Source organism: Cornus florida, unplaced genomic scaffold, assembly GCF_030987335.1.
Source record: "Cornus florida cultivar Cherokee Brave unplaced genomic scaffold, ASM3098733v1 CherokeeBrave_3.0.0_Hap2_Chr04, whole genome shotgun sequence".
NCBI classification, from domain to species: domain Eukaryota; kingdom Viridiplantae; phylum Streptophyta; class Magnoliopsida; order Cornales; family Cornaceae; genus Cornus; species Cornus florida.
The window spans coordinates 667,390-692,740 of NW_026775574.1; the positions used below are offsets into that span (position 1 = coordinate 667,390).

At 35.2% G+C, this 25,351-nt stretch overlaps 1 protein-coding gene across 2 annotated transcripts; it reads right to left on the reverse strand.

Moving 5' to 3' along the window:
* Nucleotides 1–1,845: 1,845 nt before the first annotated feature.
* LOC132302417 (protein NRT1/ PTR FAMILY 8.3-like) lies at nucleotides 1,846–11,397 on the reverse strand. Of its 2 annotated transcripts, XM_059799260.1 has the most exons (6): nucleotides 10,953–11,000; nucleotides 6,860–7,301; nucleotides 6,355–6,463; nucleotides 6,047–6,264; nucleotides 3,973–4,529; nucleotides 1,846–2,910 (listed from the first exon to the last, which is right to left on the reverse strand). In XM_059799260.1, the coding sequence occupies exons 2-6, from the start codon at nucleotides 7,058–7,060 to the stop codon at nucleotides 2,091–2,093; spliced, it is 1,905 nt and encodes a 634-aa protein (XP_059655243.1). In that variant the 5' UTR covers nucleotides 7,061–7,301; nucleotides 10,953–11,000; the 3' UTR covers nucleotides 1,846–2,090. The 2 variants fall into 2 exon arrangements, with proteins under 2 accessions (XP_059655243.1, XP_059655244.1); XM_059799261.1 differs by lacking the exon at nucleotides 6,860–7,301 and having other exon boundaries at nucleotides 10,953–11,397.
* Between the last annotated feature and the right edge of the window lie 13,954 nt (nucleotides 11,398–25,351).

Here is a 25,351-nt window from a genome sequence, read left to right on the forward strand (position 1 = left end):
TGCAAGTTTCACAAGGGCAGTCCGTTTTATGGGTTTTGAATTTCTTGTAAAAGGATACGGAGCATTCGCCAAAGACGTTCGGGATAGGGTAGTCCTTGGTAGCCGGAGCGAACCAAGCCCTCCAAACCCCAACAATGCCCTTCTTCTACCCTTTCTCAGACTTCAGTTTGTCCGTACAGATGGATCTCTTCTCAATAGGATAAAAGTGGTAATATACGTCTTCCAACCTGATCTTGCTGACCTTGTAATAGAGGAGAAGTTCAACTAAGTCAAGATCTAGGCCTTTGTCATGATTTAGAAGCAGCATAATGGATAGATACCTAAGAAAATTGGGGTTAACTTGGAGAGAAGAAAGATTTAGCCTATTAAACACATAACAGAAGAAAGGGTGTAGAGGGAATCTAACAATGTTGAGATGGTGAAGGGAAAACAAGGTTTCACCGGGAAGAAGGCCAGCACCAGTTTTAATATTTACATTTTTAGGGCATTCCCTAAGATGAATATTGGAAGGGAGATGGAGTTTCATGCGAAGAACATCCAAATCTATAGGCATGGTGAGAACAACTACAATCATTGGGGAGATATGCAAAGATTTAAAGAAGAAGAAAGAAGTGAAACTAACCTTGAGAAAATGGAGAGCTGCAAAGGATGTTGCAAGGAAACTGAAGATGAAGAACCTTTCACAAGATTCGCCGGAGAAGATTTGGTTTGACTAGAGAAGATTCGATTTGCCTGCAGAGAATGGGTTATGAATGGATTGATAACGAGATATGATAGGTACGACAAGGAAGGCTGTAGGTGTGAAGGAACGGTATATATAGAGAAAATGGTTCCATCAACCGAGGCGTCAGGAAGTTAAAGAAATTTAAATTTCAAAAATATTGATTCTGAGGCCGACCGCTCGATGCCCCACGTGATTGCCTAGAGCCGTCAAGTCATCATTAGCCGTCAATTCATCATTAGTTCAGTAAATAATCACACCCTAATTAATGAAGGAGTGATTATGGGGGCAGTTGAGGATACCAAAGGCGGTATGGGCCGGATCCAACTCACATGATGAAGAATGGGCCTGGTGATTGATCTGTTCCCGAACCAAGCTTTCATAAGGCAGGCCCAATGTTGAAGAGTGAAGCTGAAAGTCCCTGAAGATGACCAGGCCCATTATTGCAAAAGCCTCGAGGATGAGCCCAATGGAAGAAGTTAGTTACGAATTTTCTAGGAAACTGTAAATAGCCTATAAATAGAAGGAAAAGAGAGTGGAGAGGGGGAGAAAATTTTCTTGAAGTGTAATGAAACTCTGTCAAAATCAAAATAGAAAGAGAAAATTCTTGCATCTTCAGTGATAAATAAAAATACCGATAAGAAGTAATAAAGCCGTTGATAGAGTAAAATAATTAAATTAATGAGTTGTATAATAAAATAAGAGATTCCACGTATCCAATGGAAATTATATACGTGTATGGAAACCATAAACTCGTACAATTAGTTAAAGAATGTTGGAATTAGTAACAAAGCTTGCCTATGTCTTTAAGAGACTTAGAAAAAGGGTCCAAAGAGAAACAATTTGGTGGGTTGTATAAATAAAATAAATTTCATTACAAATCATTAAAAATATCAAGTTTTTTATATGAATCCAAAAACTAAAATTCGTACTTGCAAGGAAACTAGTTAGTTTTCCACAACCACAATAATGAATCAAGGATTGATGTTAAGTCCATATTAAATAAAATGATAAATAATTTTAAAATACTAATAAATGGTGTACTTCCTACGTGGCCACTTATATGTACTTCCTACATGGTAGTGTGAGAATATAAAGACGGACGTAAACGGCTTGCATCATGATTTCTTCATCATAATCCTCACATTATTTAAAAAATTTACAACACAACACAGAAACAATATCCTTCGTGTTTATTAATAAATGTTACAGGCAAACAAATGTTCTCCCCTATACATTTATGATACAAACAATATTTTCTTAATTAATTTGAGTTACTAACATATATTGGAATTCCAGCACACACTGACAATAAGTCCACAGTTTCTCATCCAAGTGGAATCATTCCATCGCCGCCGCGCAGATGATCTTAAGAGGCTTTCTTCTGTTTATACATTTTGGCACAGAAGATGTACACCACCATGTTCAATATGCTGAATCCGACCAAAAGCCAGAAGAAATAATCAAGATGGCCCCCATTCAAGTTATCACTTATCCACCCGTCCTTTTCTGATGTCGCCGTTATAGATGTCACTGTAGTCAGAATAAAGGAGCTCAAGTATCTGCCCAGGGAACTTGTCAGAAGTGACAATGCACTACACAAGCTCCGCATTCCATCCGGCGATTGCTCATAGAAGAACTCCAGCTGCCCGACACACATAAATACCTCTGACGCCCCCAACAAGAAATATTGGGGTATTTGCCACAAGATACTGAGTGGCACTGCAATATCTCTATCAACCAAACCAAGGTCTCTTGCAAGCTCCAGTCGTTTCATTTCCACCAAAGCAGCAGCCGACAAACACAAGACCGAAATGAAGAGGCCGATTCCCATCCGTTGTAACTCTGAGAAGCCCCTCTCTTTGCCAGTAAAATTCCGTGCAATTGGAACAAGGACCCTATCATAGACCGGAACCCACAACATAACACTGATGATATCAAAGGTTGAAAGGGAAGCCGCAGGAACAGTGAAGGAACCAACAGTTCTATCCATCATCATTCCTTGTTCCACAAACATTGTAATTTGGGCTTGAACAACAGCAAATACAATTCCAGTAGCCCAGACAGGAAACATGCGGATCAAAATCTTCAGTTCCTCCACCTGAGTTACAGTGCAAAGCCTCCAAGGATTGCAGAAGCCCCCAGTTTTGCTTTCAGCACTCGAGACTACAGCAGCTTTATCAAGGCACCTGCAGAAGAAATAAAAATAACTGCACATTTTTTCTTGGACAGAATTTGTGTTGTTATTGAAGACATGAGGCCAAGAATGAAGAAACAAAAGGGGGCATTTTCCATACAAGCATACAGGGACCAAAATAGCCAGCACAATTCTCATTAGAGATGAAACCGTAAATACAGGGGACAACTACTAAAATTCCAAATTTATTTAAAATTATACAGGGTAAACAGACACAATTACAAGCTCAAAGAACTTCTGTATGGTGTTAGGGACCAAAAAGGAATTCATTCATACAAGAGCAAGACAAAAAAAATAAAAATAAAAATAAAATAATAAAATAATAAAAAAATCTAAAACTAAATACACATTTAACTGAAGTCTATAAAGACCACAAAGTAAAAAGCCCTTCAACTTTCTTTTCCACTTGACCACAAAATTACAGAAGTCCTCCACCTTAATAAAATTATTTTATATTTAAACGCATCAAACTAAATGGAAAGTCAATGTTGTAGTTACACCTAAGTAAGTATGAAATTAATTCTTTAGGAAACAATGATGTTAGTAACTCAGTACATAGCCACAATAATAGAAGATAAAAAAATGAACTTAAAAATTTAACAAAATAAGTGCTTATATTAAACACAGCAACACTTTGAATGAAAGGCATTTTTTCAGTAGCTTACACAACCATAAAGGAATGATTTGGGGAAAAAAGAAAGAGGGAGGGAGGGTATTTGAACATCTGATGGAAATTAAAATATCAACTTTTCTACTTTATGTAGCAATTAAAATGAACCGATTATATTTTGATAATAAGTAGTCTAAAAGTCCATCTAATAATATAATTACTAGCAGTACAGTAGTAACTATAATCATGTAAAAATATTACAACAGGGTCATGATTATAATTACTAGGTAAAGAACGACAAACAGATCCCTGAAATATGTAACATGAAAAATTATTTATAAATAAGCTATTGGGATAATCAAAGTAAACATCCAATGGATTAAAATTAAATGGGTAAGAATAGATGGTAGCATTTGAACTCAATGAAATATAAAAGAAGATTACTTAAACTCATCAGTATGGTCAAGCTTCCGGCTTCCTTCAATTGCTGAGATTTTGTCTGGTGTCTCGTACAGGATACTACTGTCAGTAGGGACCTCAAAATTCCACTTGCGGATTGATGCAAACAAGACCTGACACATTCTTACAAGAGGACTTCCCCCTGGTTTTTCAAATCTATAGAGAGCTGTGCCTGAAAAAAAACTTACAATAGCAATGCCCATACACAATGCAGGAATGCCAAACCCTAGGCCCCACCCAACATTGTCTTGAATCCACACTATTAAACTACTTGATACAAGAGCACCAATGTTGATAGAAAAATAAAACCAATTGAAGAAGGATCCTTTATTTACTCTCTCTTTAGGATCAGTGTCATCAAACTGATCTGCCCCAAAGGATGAAACACATGGTTTAATCCCGCCAGTTCCAAGTGCAATAAGGTATAGCGCAAAGAAGAATATTGCATCCTGAGCAGGAGTAGCAGAAGGGCATTCTAAATCCACACATTTAGAAGGCTTAAAAGCAGGGACTGATGCTGAGAGAGTCAATGTGCACATTCCCTATACAAAGCAACAAAAATCTTATGCTGAGAGAGTCAATTATGTTCCCCATACGAAGCAACAAAAATATACATACATGGTTAAGCAGAATAAATCTGAGAGCTTTAGACAAATTTAATCAGTGCAAACAGAACATACAAAGACCTATTTACTGTTCCCACTAAACACGATCAACATGACTAGCCACCCTTTCGCGTAAGTTGAATAGGCCAGAGTTACCATAAAATTCTTCTATCATTTTCCTCACCTTCTTGTTTAGATTTTATTGTCCTTTTAAAACAAATATCAAATTTAAGTATGATCAAACCAACGGACGGTCAATCCAGCTCAATTATTCATCACTAATGACTATAAGCACCATAGCTAATGAAAAAAAAAATTTAGAACCAAATCCTTCCTAAATAAATTGAAATGAATTAAATATTTTCACATTGCTACAAACCACTGTAAGTTTTTACAATGCTTAAAAATGGTCAAAATGATTTTAAATATAATTGATATTTAAATATAGGAGGTCACAATTTGTGACTTTCTGAATTACTAAAAGATCCTAAATGGATTGACATTGAAACAAAAATGGCAAATTTTTAATCAAAACTCTAATCTTTCACGCAAGAATCAAAACTCGAAATTGGATCAAAAGTAAGCTCATTATTGTTCAACACTTAATAAGTAGATATCTCCAACAGAATGCGTTAAGTAATATAAGCTAACTACTTACTGATTTCATAATAATTACCCTCTATCTCTCTATGAATTGGAAGCCAAAGGTCATCACACAACAAAAGTGTTAAGTAGCATTGAATTGTAAGGTGAAATTAAACTGCACACCCTTTTTTTGGTTTTTGATATGCTGCATTTCCAACAGAGAGAAGGATCAAGTAAAAAATGATAAAGAATACGTATAATATGTATTTCCAACACAACACATTAAGTAATACAAGCTAACGACTTACTTATTTCATAATAATTACCCTCTATATCTCTATGAATTGGAAGCCAAAGGTCATCACACAACAGAAGTTTTAGGTAGCATTGAAGAAGTAAAGAACTGTTGAGCACAAAATTGTAAGGTGAAATACAATTATTATAAGCTGCATGTCCAGCAGAGAGAAGGATCAAGTAAGAATGATAAAGAATACGTATAATGCATATTTCCAACATAACGCATTAAGTAATATAAGCTAACAACTTACTTATTTCATAACAATTTCCCTCTATCTCTCCCTACGAATTGGAAGCCAAAGGTCATCACAAACAGAAGTTTTAGGTAGAATTGAAAACAATATATATATACACATATACATACATAAATATAAAGAACTGTTGAGCTCAAAATTGTAAGGTGAAATACAACTGCACACGTTTTTTTTGGTTTTTGATTTGCTGCATGTCCAACAGAGAGAAGGATCAAGTAAGAATGATAAAGAATACGTATAATCTTCAGTTCTTCATGAAAAAAACACACTAATAAAATTAAAATAAATTAAAAAGTCTGAAAACTTCAGATCATATACGATGAAGTAAATTGTGGAGAAGGCCGCAATTGTCCAATATCGTCCCCAATATGCATCTGCAAAGAAGGCTCCAATAAGGGGTGTAAGGGTGCAAGTGCCTCCCCAAGTGATAACATTTCTTGCAGCAGAGACATTTCCTTTGTGTAAATTTTTTATGAGATAACTAACAAGATTCATGGCAACCCCATAGAAGGCTAAACGTTCACAACATTCAGTACCTGTTGTTTGATTCCATAACTGTTAGAGAAAAAGATGGGATATCAAATACACGAAAGAAATGTAAAAGATGATGACAAACTAGTGACTACCGAGAATGAAAGGGCATGCTCTCCAATTTCCAGTATTGCTGTTCAAAACAGTCTTCCCCTTAATGCCTACTGGACCTTCTCCCCTGTACGGTCCCTTGCATTCATAATTCTGGAGACAGAAAACAGGTGAGGTTAAGGCAGAGAATCCAATTTTTTTTAAATACTAAACTGGCAGAATTAAATCATATTAGTGACAGAGAAAAAACCTCTACCAATTCTAATAGAGTAAATATAATTGATATATTTTTAAATCAGGGGCAATTTCACAGAAGTTAACATTTTAGCACTTAGCAGTCTCCATATTAAGCTAGTTTCTGCTGTGACAAACCACGACAATGCACCAAAAAAATAATAATAATAAAATCAAGAAAAAACATAAATGAAAACTGCACAACACATAGATTTAACGTGGTTCAGCTTATAAGCTATGTCCACGGGTGAAAATGACAAAAAGATTTCACTATGAGAAGAAGAAAGGAAATATAGAACACTCTCAAACCCTAACCCCAATACATTTCCGATCTCCTCCTCTCGAGACTTCTGCTTGTAGCATCTCCATCTCTAGCTCATTGATCCTCTTCTTAGGATGACATGAAGGCAAATCTTCAGTAGGAATTCCAGTATATAGCTTAGAATAAAAGTCAACAACCCACGATCTAATCACCTCTTGATCCATAGTGACTTGGGATTCATCATTCTGCAACATCGTGATTGAATTGATAGCCCTTCTTTCTCTGCATTTCCTGTGAAAATCTTTAGTGCACTGATATCCTTGTTTAAGCCAAGAAAGTCTAGATTTCTGACCCCACTCGTTCTTTTTATGGAGTTGGGCAGTGAGGGACTCCTCATGGACTTCAGGTAGCTTCCGATGTTGCTTGTGGCTCTTCCCTATTTGAAAAAGAGTCTCCAATGTGTATTCTCCTCTCTCTCTCTCTCGGATTTTTTTTCTGTTCAATTTGAACAACACAATGTGAGTTGTGCAGCGGAATAGGTTGTGGAAAGTCAAGTTTTAAAACAGTTTTTCAGGGGGATTAATCATGTGTTTCTTTATCCAATTTAGCGGTTGATTAGACAATCACACACAAATTAAAAGCAAGTAAAGTTTAGAGTGACACCGGATTTTAGCGAGGAAACCAATTGAAAAACCTCGAGGATTTTTGCGCTATCCCGAACATAAAACGATCCACTATGTATGAAGCAAAGTATACCGAACTTTGACTCAAGATCACACCCCTTTAGTCTACCAAGACTCAATCCGCTGAACACCCCTGCCTTTGCAACTTCCAGTCCAACAGCTCTCGACTTCAGACTTATGTCTTGAACCTTGTAGAAGGATTACTGGTAGATCAACAATACTCCGCAAGTGCCTTGATCCCTTCAAAGTGTGATAAAAAAATCTTCTTCTTCAAATATGAATTTGTTGTAGAAGGAAAAAGATCTACTTTCTCTGATCGTTGTAGATGCAATATTCAATAGCTCGAACTCGATCAGGAATTTGAACAACACCCTAATTCACTCGTGTGTATGTAGTGTAGCTCTCAGAAAAATCTCACAAACTTAGCTTTATAAAAATATGAATTTTGATGCAAAAAGCCGTATCAACTAAAGTGATAAAAAAATGTTTTTATAGACTTTAGAAACCCTAATTGAACTTGGAAAACAAGTCAATTTCGTGCATGAGTTTTAAGGAAAAAATCTATGCAAAATAGGAATTTGAAACAGAGTAGGAAACAAAGTTACCAAAATCTGCTGAAAGACTTGAACCGGTTCAAGTTGGTCATACCTGAATAGGGGTTTAAACCTAGAAAAATTTAGTATTTCAAGTTTCCAAAAATATGCAATTGTCCTAAACTTCAAACTAAACTTCCTAAAGTGTTGTTCTTACCTTTTCGAAGTCATTGAGCTATTGAACACGAACAACTTCATCAATTCCGCTTCCGATCTCGATCTTGAAAATTACAACTTGATCGGACTTGCTTTGTCAACGAAATTTGCCAATACAAACCCTAGCACCCTCATATATACCAGGTTACAATAGAGACTAAGAATCGGGTTAAAACTCACCCAAGACAAGGGAAAAAAAAAAAGGGTAAAATTTTTTTCAGGTCGTGGCGTCGCATTCAGAATTCAGGCCACAACTCAACAGTTTCTTTGACCTATAATTGGCTTTTGAAAACCTTATATGATATTACATGTGTGAACATAACACTCTGCTTTGGTCCAACCCTACTTTGCTACTGTTGTTGCTGCTTCAACTACCAGTAACAAGAAGTTAAGAGTTTGGAAAGAATCCCATTTGGCATTCAAGTCCATTAGAACTGAAAGCATGCTTGTAAATTACAAGAATAAATACATGGTGCAAAATAGTTGATTAACCTCAAACGTTAATTGCCTGGTTCTAAATCTTTGTTAGTTTCTCTCCCCAACTCCTTACCGCAGTATAATGCACCCCAATCCCTTGTATGAAAATTTAAACTATATCCTCATCCCCATCCCCCAAATCTAACTTATATATATGTATATGTGTGTGTATAACTCCTTTGGTCAACTAGAAGGCAGATATGTAATATGGTTTTAAAGACGCAAATGATCTGCTTAATATGCTCCTCCAAGCTTGAGAAGAAATTTAATTGTTCGAATCAACGCAATTTGTTCAGCACCTACAACTTTATAGTTTAATGAATCGCATTCTCTTCTATCCGTTGATAGAAGCACAATGAGATATAAGAACTTTTGAAGCCTTTAAAAACTGAGAATTTACATCAATTCATAGGAACTAAGAAGTGATCACACTCTTTTTTGCTTGCAACTATTCTCCTCCAATTCTTTTTTTTTTTTTTTTTCCTAAGTATCATTTTATATCAACAAGATGCAGAGCTTACAAACAATCATAACAACAAAAACACCACTCCAAGAACAGAATAGCAAAGCAAACAGACCAAATAAAAAACCCACATCCATGTAGCAGATTAAATACCCCAACTCAAACCTCAACCATGTCCACCAGCTCTTGCATCTATAACCCTATAATATCAAGAACATACCAAATCACCTGTTTGGATATCAAGTCAACATTAAAGGAAGAGCCATCATGCAATGACTGATTTCTGCACCACCAAATCTGCCAAACAGTAGCTGTGAATACAACCTTCATTAACTCCTTTCTAACAGAGTGATCAATGAACCAATGAACTAGCTGATCAAAATTATCCACAACAGACCAGTCCCACCAAAAGAAAACAGACAGCCATTTCCAAACCCCTTGAGCAAAATCACAGCTAAAGAAAATATTCCCCTCCAATTCTATCCGCATGGATTGTGTGCGTTTTTTAAATAATCCGAGGTTTACAAAGAGCAGCCGCAGAAGTATAAAGCAACTATGTTATTAAAGGAAACAGTGTCATGTATAGCATTATATGTTTCCACAAAAATACAACAAGGGTCAATAGGTTTATTTATTTATTTATTCTTATTATTATTTTTTATTTCCTAGGTTTGCACTCAACCATTTTGGATAGCCAATTCCAACAATGAGCTTCAGAACTTAATGCCAACTCTCATCTCAAGTCTCGACCTAGGTTTCCGTCTGCCTTTATTCCCTATAATATAGTTAGAACCTTAAATCATTGCTTATTCAATCAAAGATGAAAGTTCATGTTAGTTTTAGAACTTCGCTCCTCTCCTCTCCTATGGGACTTCAGATTTTCTTTCCATCTGCCTTTATTCCCTATAATATAGTTAGAACCTTAAATCATTACTTCTTCAATCAAAGATGAAAGTTCATGTTAGTTTTAGAACTTCGTTCCTCTCCTGTCCTCTCCTATGGGACTTCAGATTTTCAATTCAAATGAAGGAAAGTCCTAGTGGATTACATGAAATAGACTAATTTTTAATTATTGACTCTGAAACTATCATTTCAAACGTATGCACCCATTAAAAAAAAAAAAAAGAATAGAGAAACCAAATGTGCTAAAGTCAACTAACTGATTCTCAATAAAATGAAGTCAAAACAGAGTCTGATTTCTCAATTTTCCATACAAAAGAAAAGGAAACCATCTTGGCAAGCATGACAATTGTGTCAACCTAAGTACTAAATGAATATCCCCAACCTCATATCACAGACCCAATGAATGGTATGAATATTCAAAATCAGGGTCTAATATTATATGTGAGCATGTTGTCACAGAGCAGAATTTGTTTGGAATTTCGAAACCCCTAAAGTAAAAGAACAATGTATTCATTCTGGAGTTTGATTTGTAAAGTTGAGGTGTACGAAGAAGCCTCCAATACGAGAACGATCAGCATATTCATAAATGAAACGAACACTAAAATTCGAATTAGAACTTCACATTCCAGTCCCTATTTCAAGGTCCGTAGCAAAAAACGGAGTCTTCGCTTGACTCCTATCTTAAGTATATAATCTAAAGCATCGACATCAATAAAAAAAACTTAATCTTCTTCCATAACTACCACTCGTAAATCTGTATCAATTTAGCTTCCATAGACGTGAATGGGTAGTACAATAACAAAACACACAAGTGTGTGTGCATATATATAGATAGATAGAGATCGAAGCAGAGAAAAAGGTAGAAATTAACCTGTAAAAGACCCACTTCCAAGAGTAATCTCTCCTCTTCCGGAGTTCCCATTATCCCAAATCACCAATCTAATTCTATGCTGATCGAGGAGGGCACACAACTTTTTTAAATTCAGATTCAGATTCTACCAGAAAATTAAAGAGTTTGTTGAGAGTGGAGTTGAGTACTTTATGTGAGCACAAAATCAATGAAACAAACAATTCCAAGGAGAGGTTGCAAAGTATCTTTTGGAGCACAATATCAACGAATCAAACCATTCAAAGGTTGCAAAGTACTCATGGCCGGAGGGATACTATGGACTATTTTTTGTCTACAGTTCAGGTCTGGAAAGTAATCCCATTGTGTAGGATCACAGTTCAGAGCAGAAGGGGAATCAAACAATTCAAAGGCTACGATTGGAATAACATTTTTCATTTGAGTTGGTAGCTTGTTAAATGAGTGGTGTTTGATTTTGTAGCTTTTTAAATGAGGGTGGGATACAATAGATTTTAAGTGTCAGTTACTATTTTGTCTATAAACTAATGATTGCAATTACTACCATTTACCACTATATTATATAATTTTTAATGATATATATATATATTTTTTCGAAAAGTAAATGTTGATTAAATATAAAAGTGATTTCAAATAGGGCCACGAGGGTCCTCGGTCCACAAAATGTAGACCAAGCCCAACCACAACAAATACAACAGGGCCAATCCCAAATGATGACCAAGACACTTCTAGTCTAGGGTTTGTAGACTATGCCTGTCTTGGACATAGAACAATCCGGTACCACGTGATGAAAGGGCAGAGCCCTAATTTGGACAGTCAGGCGGCTCCGGTGGAGAACGGACAAAATTTTGATTTTTTTTTATTATAATTTTCTTGGACAAAAAGCTAATTTTAGAAGAAATAAAAAAAAAAAATAGAAGAAAATTGTCTACTACAAAATTGAATGGTCTTTACCATCTATTTTGTTGAGGTTGATGGAATATCACTCTGTTGGAAACAGAGACATTAAAAACATAAACTTTGAATGAGATTTGGAATAGATTCCGCTAAGAATTTTTTGCGGATCTCTAGACGATCACGTTTCTCTCCGCAAGGAGATGAATGTAGTATATTTACTTTCTTTAATTCGTTTCCGGGAGAATAAGAAATTAGTTCCAAAGTGTGGTGTTTTGATAAACGTAAATAGGTATGCAAAATATGGGAAGTGTTTGTCCCACATGAAAAAAATATTAAAACCAATTAAAATTTAAATAAGCCAGATTTGGGATTGGGCCTTTATTTTTGGGCTGGGCTTATTTAAATGGGTGGTTGATTTTTGAATTTAAATTAAAAGTTAATTTTTTCTAAAGTGTTGTATCTTTTTCCAAAGGGTTGCACCCAATTCGAAAAGACACATTGCTTAAAAACTACTTTTTAGTTTTTTTTCTAAAAGGTTGCACCTACCCAAAAATGCACCTTGTTGCCTATAAATACCCCATTTGAATCATTTGCAAATTGTTCATTTTTTCATTTTCTTCTATCTCCCTCTCTAGACTTGAACCCAACCCAAGTGAGTTCAAACAATAGGTTAAGTGGTCCGAACCACTTAGACCCTAATCCAATTTCATCGAGCCATATTAAGATTGGTTCGAACCATTTGGTTCAGATTGCACCCAATGCAGCATTTATATAGTATAAATGCATTTTTGAGTCAGAGAATATTACACGGAGAAGATTCGCCATATCCACGAGTTTGTAGTGCTGTTACTGGTGGGTGTAGACCGTTGTATCCTAGGAAATAGACGTCACTGAGTCCGTTAGCACCATAGCGGAGCGAATCTATGTTAAGGACATAGTATTCAATATTAGCCTCGGTCCAGGTTCTTTATTTACTATTTATTAATTTATTGCTTTATTTTCAATATTTAATTAAATATATAGTTGTATATTTAATTAATCATTTATTAGTATATTGTTAATTATCTCATATCATATTAGTATAAGGGTTGTTATATCTTAAAAGTCACATGAAGCATATATATATCTCTAACAATCTTAAGACAGATTCGTTCCTTGCGTAGATTTTATTATATGCTTCTATTTAAGATATAAATAAGTAGAGATTGTACTAATAATTGAAATTTAATAAAATAATTTTATATAGATTATTATATAATAATATGCTAAATATTGATGTGTTCAATATTATATGAAATTGAAGCATGTTATATAAGTAGAATATTGAATTATTTTAATTTTGTAATATGATGTAGTATATTATAAATTTGTATCAACAAGAGATCGAAAAGAGTACTTCGTTAATTTTATCAATGACTGCATAAGATACTGTTATGTATATTTGCTATGAAACAAATTAAAACCTTAGAAATGTTTTAAACATTACAAAAATGAGGTTGAGAATCAACTTAGCAAAAAGATCAAAACACTTGTGCTAATATTTGTTCAAAACATGATATCATTCATGAAGATATGATAAATGCTACATTGATAAATTGTAGTTTAACTCAGAATTAGTGGGGGAAAGTTTTGCTTTCCGCAAATTATGCTCTCAATAAAATACCTTAAACTAATGTGACACCACATGAATTATGAAAATGTCGAAAACTTCCTATAAATTCTTAAAAGTGTGAGTGTGTCTAACTAAGGTTGCAATTCCTACTCCTAAGAAAGTTAAAGTATGACCTAAAATGTGGCAATCTTGTGGGTGGGTGTGCCATGGGCGAGTGCAAGAGGCACCGATAGGCTACCACACCGGGCGAGCTACTGGTGCATAGTCCCACATCACTTAGGGAAAGGAAATGTGAAGTGTTTTTATGTGGTGGCGTTATCTCCAATTGGTATGAAGGCCTTCTGGGATAAAACCTAAGAATAAAATCATGCGGGCTCGGGCCCAAAGCGGATAATATCATACCAAGTGATGGAGTGGATCGTTACATAAAACCTTTGATAGGTTAAGATCATAACAGTATTGCATATCATTTTTTTGTTCATAAATCATACAATGAAAATAAAGATGAGCTTAGAAGTAGTAAGAAGGTTAGAACGTCTAAATCTTTTTCTAGCATGTTTATTGGAGAATGAGCCACAAAGTTTTAAGGAAGCAAATTCTTCTCTTGATTATTACTATTTCTTAAATTAATTATGTGATATAATTAATCATGTGATATAATATTAAACTATATTTATTTATACAAGTTCAATATTGTTTTTATAAATGTTTACTATAATATTGAACTATGTAGTTGAATTACTTAGTGTGCATTGTAATTCAATTTTACAATATAGTTTATTTAATATGTGATATTATTAAATTTGTATGGGTTCATGACTGGTTTGTGTATGTAATACAACAAACAAAAATTGACTAGTCCAACCATGTCAATTTTTTCGATAGTCGAGGGAAAAAGATCTATATTAGTGTTTAAGACACATATAGCTGTGAATGTGCTGAATAAGAGAAGATTTTCTAATAACTCTAAAAGAGTTTAATGGGAAATGTTATGGATTCACTAAGCAAATACACCGAGACAAGCTAAATCAAGTTAGTTAGCTATAATGTACTCTCTCCGTCCCAATATAAGTGTCACTTATGGGGAGTAATAATTTTTAAGGGGACATGTGGGACCATGTATTGTCTGCCTGAAAAATTACTAAGTTGCCCTTTTAAGTTTTGAATATTGAAGTTTGAAATTTAAACTCAAAGGACATTTTTGGAATGATGTGAAATATATTATTTGAAAAAGGAAAGTGGACACTTATTTTGGGACAAACAAAAAAGGAAAGCATGACACTTATTTTGGGACAGAGGGAGTACAATTTAGTTAAAAGCTAAAATGTTACTGAGTTGCAAACTAGTTATCTTAGCTATAAGCTAAAATGATTAATGAGGTGCACATAACTTAAGAGGAAGATGAAAATCTGTTAGTTGGTTCTACCTCTCAACTTGGTAGTAAAAACACATGAGGGTGATGAGTAGCTATTTTAGCCATAAGCTATTTGAGCTATACATCATATCTGCTCATGTAGGAGGGAATAATACTACTTGTAAAGTAGTAATTTTTGAAGAATATTCTTCAAAATAAATTACTCTACTACTAAGGTAGACTACTTAGATAAGTGTGTACTAAAGCTATAAACTACTAGAATTGATAGCTAAACAAACTTAACTTCAAGCTAGCGGTAATAGCTGAAAAGTGGGTGTTCATCATAACCTAATAGTGAGATATGAGAAGAGTGTAATTAATCTAAGCTAGTAATGATAGTTAAGAACTCACTTTTAAGTAGTAATGATAGTTGAGAAGTTGTAACGACCCGGTCATTTACCTCCCTTTCCTTTTTCCTGAAATTTTACGAATGAATTTTTTTCGTTTAATTTTCCTTTCTAAACTCTGTTTCTTGTCGCTTAGTGTCGTCTCGAGTGCTTAGAAATGATTTCTGAGACTCTTTTTGTGGATTGACAACTTCCTTTAAGGACCGAGTCATTTCTGCATTTTTACTTTTCAGACACTATGCTTTATTTTGTCCTTTTCCCTATTTTGTCTTATCTCCGCTTGTCACTTGTTTGGCAAAACCTCACTTTTCGTGCTCGGAGTTAGTTTTTGACTTCACGTACCTTCATTTTCAGTGGTTTTCTTGAAATACGTATCCTTACTTTTGCGAGAAAGTACTCTGGTTGCTCCCGGTGTCCATTGGGGCATGGATGCATAATTCTTCAGAATCTTTTTCATTTCTTGGGGTATTTTTCATAAATATCTTTTGAAGATATTTTATTTCAGGGGTATCTAAGAAAATATTTTTAGAAGATATTTTCATTTTGGGGCATTAGTGCAGTTAACCCTTTTTGGAGGGGTCATTGTGCAATTAACGAAAGTTATTGCAAAAATATTTCATCTGGAGCCTGGATCCTCGTACAGGATTCATTTTCACATTTTGTTGAGTCGTGTACTCTTAGAATTCCGTTCTGATCGTTTTTCTCCAGTTTCAGAGTTTCTGACCCTAGTTGCCGCCGAACTTGTTCGGGGCATATCTCTCTACTCGATACTCGATTTTTGATGTTGTTTCTTCCATTATTCATATTTTCTCATTTAGAATCTTTTTTGTTCACGGAGTTTTTCCGTTTGAGCGCGTTTGCTTAAAATCCACTTTTCCAGACCCGACGGGGCCCTTTCGGGGCACTTTTAGGGTTTTTCTATAAATAGGGGACTTAAAGAGAAAAATCAAAATTTTCCTCTTCTTCTTCCTCTCCCATGGCCGGCCAAGCTCCCTCCCATGGCTGCCACCTTATCTCTCCTCCTTTGAAGCCCTACCTTCGTGTGAAATGTCATCGTGCCTTGGTGTTTATTGCTCGCCTTGATAACGCGCACCTTTCCCCCTTATCAAAATTGATTTCTGACCAATTTTGAGTTTAGGTTTCAAGTTCAAGTTTGGATTTTCATGGTACCTCCTTGGTATTTAATGTTCCTCTCGTTGTCCCCGACGTAACTTAGGAGTATCGTCGGATTCAGAGCATTTTTTGTTCGGTGGGCTTTTAAGATTTCATTTCAAATTGAGGTAGGGGGTGTTATAATTTACTTTCTTGTTATATTGCATGCTTATGATGCATATACAACTCATATACATGCTTGGATATCAAATCTAGAATTTTTATTTGTTAAATTTTCATGTGTGAGATTTGATTTTCCCGGTGGGTTATATCATGTTTTAAACTTGTGGCATAATAGAATATTACCCCTTGATATGGTCATTGACATATATTAAATTTAGAGTATTTGGACAAGGAATAAAGACTTTATTTAATATTTATCTTGAATAAATATTTAATTCATGTGGCCTTAACTAGCTTGAAATCGATGTGTGTTAGCATATTAAATTAGGCCCTAGCATACTTTTCAGCATATGTGAATTTGAGAGTATTTGATGATGTTTTAAAATCTAGAGACAAATGATTAATTTGATTAATTAATTTATTCCGAGTGTACTATTCACTCCATTGGATTTCCAACTTGATAATCTTGGTATGCATGCCATTTAGTTTCACATATATTAAATCTAGAATATTTGATTAGGTTTTGAAACCTTTCAATTATTATTTTTCTAGTGTTAAAGTTTAATACTAATGACCGTACATTGCATGAAATCATTTGTATCGTGTTAATAAATCAAGTCTTGACATGTTGTATAACATATATTAATTTGAGATCATTTAGATGAATTTCAAAACCTAGAGATTTTAATTAAATGAAATAATTAAAATCCATTCAATAGCTTCTTGGTCTTGGTTAAGTTTCTAACTTGGAATTCATGCTTTTTTTGACAAGTTCCTCACATGTATCAATTGAGAATAATCTGATAAGTCTTGAGACTTACATTTGCTTATTTCCTTTGTATGGAATTTAAATCACATGGTCGTGCCTCGTATAAAATGAACTTGTAACTTGATGTTGGACTTGCAATTCATGAAGCTTTTAGCTTTTTATCATGTATCTAGACCCCTTATATCTTGATCTCATTAAGGTAGTTAATGAACTAGCATGGTTGTTTTAGAATGATTTAAGTTACTCATGTGTTGTTAAATAAGTAATTAAATCATGTGTCTTATACTTGTGGTATATTTACTTCAATGGATTTCTTATACTATATATCTTGGTTCTAATCTATATAGATGCATATTATGTTTTCTTGACATTTCACATGCCATTATAGTTGATGAACTTAGGGCATGACTTGTGTGTTCCAAAATCTTGGTTGTGCATGAAACGTGGTTAATGCATTTCTTGTATTTTAATACAATCTTGACTTGTATAACTTGTTGATTTTGGGACTTGGGATATCAATCAAGAATTGTCATGGCTAGGACTTGGTTCTAGTACAGGGGAAAGTACCCTTGGGTTGATAGCCCTAAAGTGATCCCAAGAATAGGGAAAGGTACCATTGGGTTGATAACCCTAAAGTGATCCCAAGACTGGGGGAAGGTAACCTTGGGTTGATAACCCTAAAGTGATCCCAAGAGTACGATTTTAATCCGGGCGATATCCAAGTTTCCACATTGTTTGATTTCACTCTTTAGATTGCAAGTGTTGCATTCCTCGAATTTTTAAAACTCCTTCGTGTTATAGGAAATGTTCCATCCTTAATTAATTGCATAGATATTATGCCTTATTCTTGTTTTCGTGTGTTACTCCTATCATGTTAATTAGAATGCTCCAACCATGTTATTGCATTGATAATGTAATTCTTGTTAACTTGTATCCGAGTATGTTTTTTGTCGTGTTAATTGGTATGTTCCAATCTTGCTTAATTGTATTGATAATGCAATTCATGTTAATCTATTTTCAAGCATCTTTCTTATCATGTTGTATGGATTGTTCCAAACCCTGTTTAACTACATTGATAATGTAATTCATGTTAACATATAAACTTCTCGTGTCCGTTGGATTACCCCAACCTTGACTTGTTTCATACATGTATATGTATCATGATTCTTGTTGACATTGCTCTAGAATAGCTTAGGATGCTCCCTGAGTCTCACCTTTGACATAGACGTTAGGTGACATGATCCATTTTGAATTGATTCATGTTAGTCTAAAAATCTCTAAAGAAATCGAGTCGATGCATGCTCATTCTCTATGAGTAAACTTGTTTACTCACCCCGAAGTTACTGGGGGATTTGTTCAGGTACGAAGACTTGGTTCATGATGTTTGTCGATCATTCTGTGGATGACTTGTAGCTTTTAAGTTTCCATTTCATGCAAATGTTAGCATGAGATGCCTTTTGTAACTTTATTTGACACAATGTGTATATTTGATTCCATTTATGTAATGTGTACATAAGTACAACATTTTCATTGTATTCAACATGTATAAGATGAGGCCGAAGGACAATGACATGTATCTTGTATCCTATGTAACTTTTAACTTCATGGAATATTATGAAAATATTAAAAAATGTCAAGTATTTGTCTCACCATGGTTATATCGGGTGTGGGAATTCTATTTTCATTCTTTCATATTGCTTATTTTCAAATCGGGTGGCGTAACGCGTGTTACGGCACTTCCACTAGGACCTATTTCATATGTATGAAGTGTGGCCACGGGCCAAACAGTCATTTAAAGTCATTTGTTAATTTTGGTTTTCAAAATTTCCGTTTCAAGTTCAATTTCGCCTTTTTCGCCTTTGGGGGGTCAGATTATGACTCGGCCATTTTCGGGAGTTGCGGACCATTCCCGCGCGCTCAAAATCATCATTTACGTTTTCGTGCATGATCGTTTTTATGAAAAACTCCTTCCTTGGTGAAATGAACTTCCTCTGGACTCATTTCACACTTTTTTTTTGAAAATCTTGTTCAAGGGCATTTTAAGGATTTCCTTTAGGGAATAAATTCCATTCTCGACTCCGTCATGCAGAAAATATGATTTTACGGGGAGTTTCCTCATGACATTTTTTCGAAAAATGTCATCTTGACCTCGAAAATCGTGTTCCACACTCATTTTTCTGCTAAAACACTGTTTCTGCTGAATTTTTAGCATTCTGTTCAAGTTGAACCGGTTCAAGAATAGTTGAACCGGTTTAAGATGTCATTTTGGTTCAGCTTGGCGTACTGCCAATGTTGAACCGATTCAAGTCTTCCAGAGTTTTTAGTTTTGGACTTTCGACTTCAATCTAACGTAACTTCTTCGTTTCAACTCGGAATTGGTCCGTTCTTGAGTCTAAACTGACCGCGTCGAAGTAAGATTTCCAATGGTACCAATTTCAGCTTCAGATTATTTTCCTAGCTCAAGGTATCCTTATTTTAGTGAGAGGGTGCGGATTTGGTTCGAACCGGGATAGAGTTCAACTGGGATTTCAGTTCCTTTGGCCTTGGGACTTCATGAGAAGTTTCTAAAGGATGATTTTGGATGTTTTTAATCTAATTTGACTTCTTGGAAGTTAAATTCCTTCCTCCTTGGGTAAAATGACCATTTTACCCTTGGTCATTCTTTCAAAGGGGTTTTAATGCCCTTGTCTTCGTTTTGTTTCCATTGAGCCTCGAAACTATTTCAAAGTCAATTCATGTGTCTTAGGGATGACGTACATCTCTAAGGACTTGTCTTTGTTTTGGTTTCGCACTTTATTCATTTGGGTTCCGTGACCACATGGGAGGTGTGACGACCCTGGTTTTTAGGCCAGCATTTCCTGTGATGAACCGTAAGGATGATCCGATAACGGATCCGAATGCGGAAGCAAAAGATCTGATGCGTAAGCAAAAGATCAAAAATATGACAAATAAGACCCCAGGGGCAAAATAGTCATTTCTAAAAACTGTAGATTCAGGTGCCACCGAGCACACCGCTGGAAGGATAACAAAAAACTAATCAAGATGGACTCAAGAATCGTATGATTCGGAGTCCAGACGAAGGAGAAACGGCATAACGAAGAAAAACCGAGCACACCGTTGGAAAGACAGCGAAAAATTAGTAAAGTTCAAAAAAAAAATCACTTGAATCGGAATCCGGACGAAGGAGAAAAGCCCAAAAGAAGAGTTGACGTCTCGGCGGCCCGACGAGGGCCATGGCACACACGGCGCCCATGTGCGAGCCCACCGGCGCGCATGCCGGCGCCCAAAGATATGGCTGGTGGCAGCTCTTGGCTGCTGCTACATTTTTTTTGATCTGCCCAGAACTGAGGCTTGAAATTGAGGTCAAGACGAGCTTTTCTGGAAAAACACGAAGAAGAAACCCCCCCTAAAATCGAGTTTTCTACCCGGCTTCGCCAATGGAATCGAAAAAAACTCACTGTGAAATCTCCAAAATGCCCCTAGATCAGACTGAACAAGAGGGTTAAAAGTTGCTACAGTGACTGTCTGCAACTGAGAGCAAAAACGGGATAGAAGTTGAATTTTTCTGGAAAAACACAAAGAAGAAACCCCCCTCAAAATTGAATTTTTTACGTGACTCATTAGAGAATTAAAAAAAAATACAATGTAGAATTCCCGAAATGCCCCTCCATGAAATCTGGTCATGGAGGTCCAAAAAGCTGCTAAATTGAAAAACTGAGATCTGAACTTCGTAAGTGATTTCCGATATCAAGACGACATTTTTTGGAAAAACACGGAAAAGAAAGCCCCCCGAAAATCATGTTTTCTATTCAACCATGTTGAAAGAAGAAAATAAAACCACCGTGAAAGGTCCATAATGCCCCTAGATCAAAATATGCAAAAAAAGTGCGAAATGAATTCACAAGAGGCTCAAAACACAAACGATAAGGTTTTGCCCAGAAACGACCATGCACGCAAACGTAACTTACCTATTTGGACGTGCTACAATGGTCCAGTACTTAAAAATACCACCGATACAAAATCCGACCCCCCAACGGGCAAAAAGACAAAAGTGAAACTTGGAATGAAAACTCGGAATCTAAAAATACAAAACGGGGTCAAATGACTGTTTGGCCCTTGGCCACACTTCAAACATGATTTATAAGACCCTATAAAAGAATGAAAACGGAATTCCCACACCCGATGCAACTATGGTGAACCAATGACTTGCGATTTTTCAAGGTTTTCATAGAATTTCAAGAAATCAAAAGATACATAGGATATAATATAATAGTCATTGGCCTCCGGCCTCATCTCATACATATCAAATACATTGAAAGGAGTGTATTTAAGTACATATTACATACATGGAATCAAATATACATATTTTGACATATAAGTCTACAAAATGACATTTCATGTTAACATTTGCATGAAATGGAAACTTGAAAGCTACATGACATCCAAGGAATGCTAGGCGTCACGAACCAAGTCTTCGTACCTGAAATATGCCCCAATATCGTAGAGGTGAGTAACATAAAGCTACTCGTAGGAGATGAGCATGCATCGACCTAGCATTTTACAAATTTATCACCTTAAGGTGAAACATGTTAAAGGGGCTCATGCCACCTAACGTCTACATCCAAATGAGACTTCGGGAGCATCCTAAGCTACCTTAGAGTCTAAGCAATAAGAATCATGATATACATACGTGTATGAAACGAATCACGGTTGGGATAATCTAAGAACACGACAAGAAAAATGCTTGAGCATAGATTAACATGAATTGCATTTGCAATACAATTGAACTAGGTCTAGAGTAATCCATATAACATGACAAAAGCATATTTGAATACAAGTTAACAAGAATCACATTATCCATGCAATTCAACAACAAAAGAGCATGTTATACAATGCAACAAGGTTTAAGTTCTCAAAGCCATCAACTTAGAATCTAAAGCACAAAATAACAGTAGTGGTTCATGCTACCTAACGTCTATGTTATAAATGAATCAATAGGATCAATTCTAAGTTTTATTAGAACGTCAAAACACGATTTTCAATATCGATGCAATTTAACCAACATTAGAACTTCCAATACAACGCATAAAGCACAATTTTGCAAAGTTAACATCCTGTAACTTAAAATGGAACGACAAATAAGAAACAACAAGTTACAACATCATCTAGTTATCAACTTGAAAATGAAATGCGAAATCAAACAAAGTGGATACTCGGACGTCACGCCGGATCAGACCGACAACATAGTTACTTTAGGGTTACTAGCCCATGGGTAACCTCCCTATGTGCGCACTAGACCATATAGAGGGACTATCCCCCGTACTAGAACCACGTCCTAGCCATAGTCAAACAACGACATCCCTAAGTTTCCAAAATCAACAAGTTGTGCAACAACGCATATATCAACAGGAATATGCAAGATAATCAACTATCTACTAAGCACAACCAAATTTGGAAACCTATACAATACATGCTCTAAATCCACAACTAATATGATATGATGAATGTCGAATCTTCAGTGTGTGATTCGTTACACGCTATGCATGAAAGATGTTAAACACGAAGTGTGCAAATCATTACACAAGGTAACAATATATTTAATAAAGAAAACATATTCTCATGAATACAAACATAGCAACTATGTTATCCAATGTTCAAAACATAATCAAATGAATATACAACAAGTCTAAGTCCACGATTTGAATATAGAAATTACTTCTAGAACACAACTAGATCATGGAGCAAATTGATAGAATTTAAATAGATAAACACAATTAAATTCTCTAGATTTCCGATTCAATTTCAATTAACCTCAATTTAATACATGTTAAAGGGCATGGCAAGGTCATCACCTATATCCATTCTAAAACTCAATTAGGTTGTTATAACAACAAAGTAGAACCTTAATTAAATCATGCTAATTTAAATCCCAAGGTTCTAAAACAACTTCAAATAGTCCCAAATTAATATATACTAGTAAATAAGTCATGGCCAATACAAATATCAAGTTAAAACCTTAATTAAGCTAATGGGACCACAAAATAGATTTTAATTAATTCTTTTAATTAAAATTTCTAAATTTTCAAACTTAACCAAATACTCTCAATTTAACATATCTTAGAGAACATGCCAAGGACTAATGTAATATCACATTACAAGCTTAATTCATGCAAGTTACACCTATATAAATTAAACTTTCACTAAAGTTAAATATAAAATAAAGGTTGCAATTCTTATGCAATTAATCCCAATTTAATATATGTGAACAACCACACCAAAGCTTAATTTTCTGGCATGCCACAATTCAATTCCAAGTTGTATATCACCATGATGATTAAATCTTAAACAAGGAAATTAATTAAATAAAAGGTTTCAAAACCTCACCGAATATTCTAAATCAAATATATGTGAAGCTATATGGCATGTAGATCAAGAATATCAAGTCGGAATTCAAATGGAATGAATAGTGCACTCGGGGTAAATTAATTAATCAAATTAATTAATAATTACTAATCTTCAAAACACCTCCAATTACTTTCAAATTCAACTATGTTGGAAAGCATGCTAATGCCTAATATAATATGCTAACACATATTAATTTCAAGCTAGTTAAGGCCATGTGAATTAATCTTTCACTTAAGATAAATATTAAATAAAATCTTTAATACTTATTCAAATGTTCCAATTTTAATACACGATAATGAACATATCAAGGGGCAATATAAAATCATGCTACATGTTTAAACCAAGTCATGAGCAACCGGGAAAATTAGATCCCGTACAAGAAAAATAAATAATAAAATCTCTAGATTTTATATTTAATCATGCAAACAAGTAGTATAAGCATCACAAGCATGCTATATAACAAGAATTTAAACCTAGAACATCTCCTACCTCAATTTGAGATGAAAATCTCAAAAGCCATCAAAATGGAACGGCTCCGAATCCGACGAAACTACTAGGTTTTGTTGGGGACAACGCCGTGAACTTAATCCCCATCAAAGCCCCATCAAAATCATAACTTGACCTCAAAACCAAACTCAAGAAATGGTCAAAACTAAATTCTAATAAGGGGGAAAGGTAGAGCACGGCGAGGGGAACAACAAACGTTAACGCCGAAGACTTTCCATCAAGGAAAAGTGAACCAAAAGAGGAGAGAGAAGATGGCAGCACCCCTTGGGCTGCCATGGGAGCTCTAGGTCATGCATGAAGAGGGGAGAAGATGAAAAATGAAATATCTCACCCTCCTTTTATAGAAATCTCAAAAAGTACCCCGAACGGCCCTGCCGGGTCCGAAAAAGTAAAATTTGAGCAGACGTGCTCAAATGGCAAAACTTTGTAAATGAAAAAGATTTAAAATGATAAAATATAAACAACGGAAGAAACAGCGTCGAATGCCCAAAACAAGTTTGGCGTAAACCGGGGCCAGAAACCCTGAAACTGGAAAACATCGACCAGGAGGAAATTCCAAGAGTACACAACTCGACGAAATGTGAAAATGAATCCTGTACGAGGATCCAGACTCAAAACAAGACATTTTGCAATAACTTTCATTAATTGCACAATGGCCCCTCCAAAAAGTGAAAACTGCACTTATGGCCCAGAATGAAATATCTTCTAAAAATATTTTCTTAAAAACCCCTGAAATAAAATATCTTCAAAAGATATTTACAAAAAACACCCCAAAAAAAGAAAATAATTTCAAAGAATTTTGCATCCATGCCCCTATGGACACCGGGAGCAACCAGAGTACTTTCTTGCAAAAGTAAAGATACGTATTTCGAGGAAACCACTCAAGATGAAGGCACGTGAAGTCAAAAACCAACTCCGAGCATGAGAAGTGAGGTTGTGCCAACAATGTGACCAATGGGGAAAAGACAAAATAGGGAAAAAGATGAAACAGGGAAAAGGACGAAAGGCGCATAGTGTTCAAAAAGTGAAAATGCAGAAATGACTCTGTCTTCAAAGGAAGTTGTCAATCCATGGAAAAGAGTCTCAGGAACCAATTCCGAGCACTCAAGATGACACTAAGCGACACGAAACAGAGCTCAGAAAAGAAAATTAAACGCAAAAAATTCATTCGTAAAATTT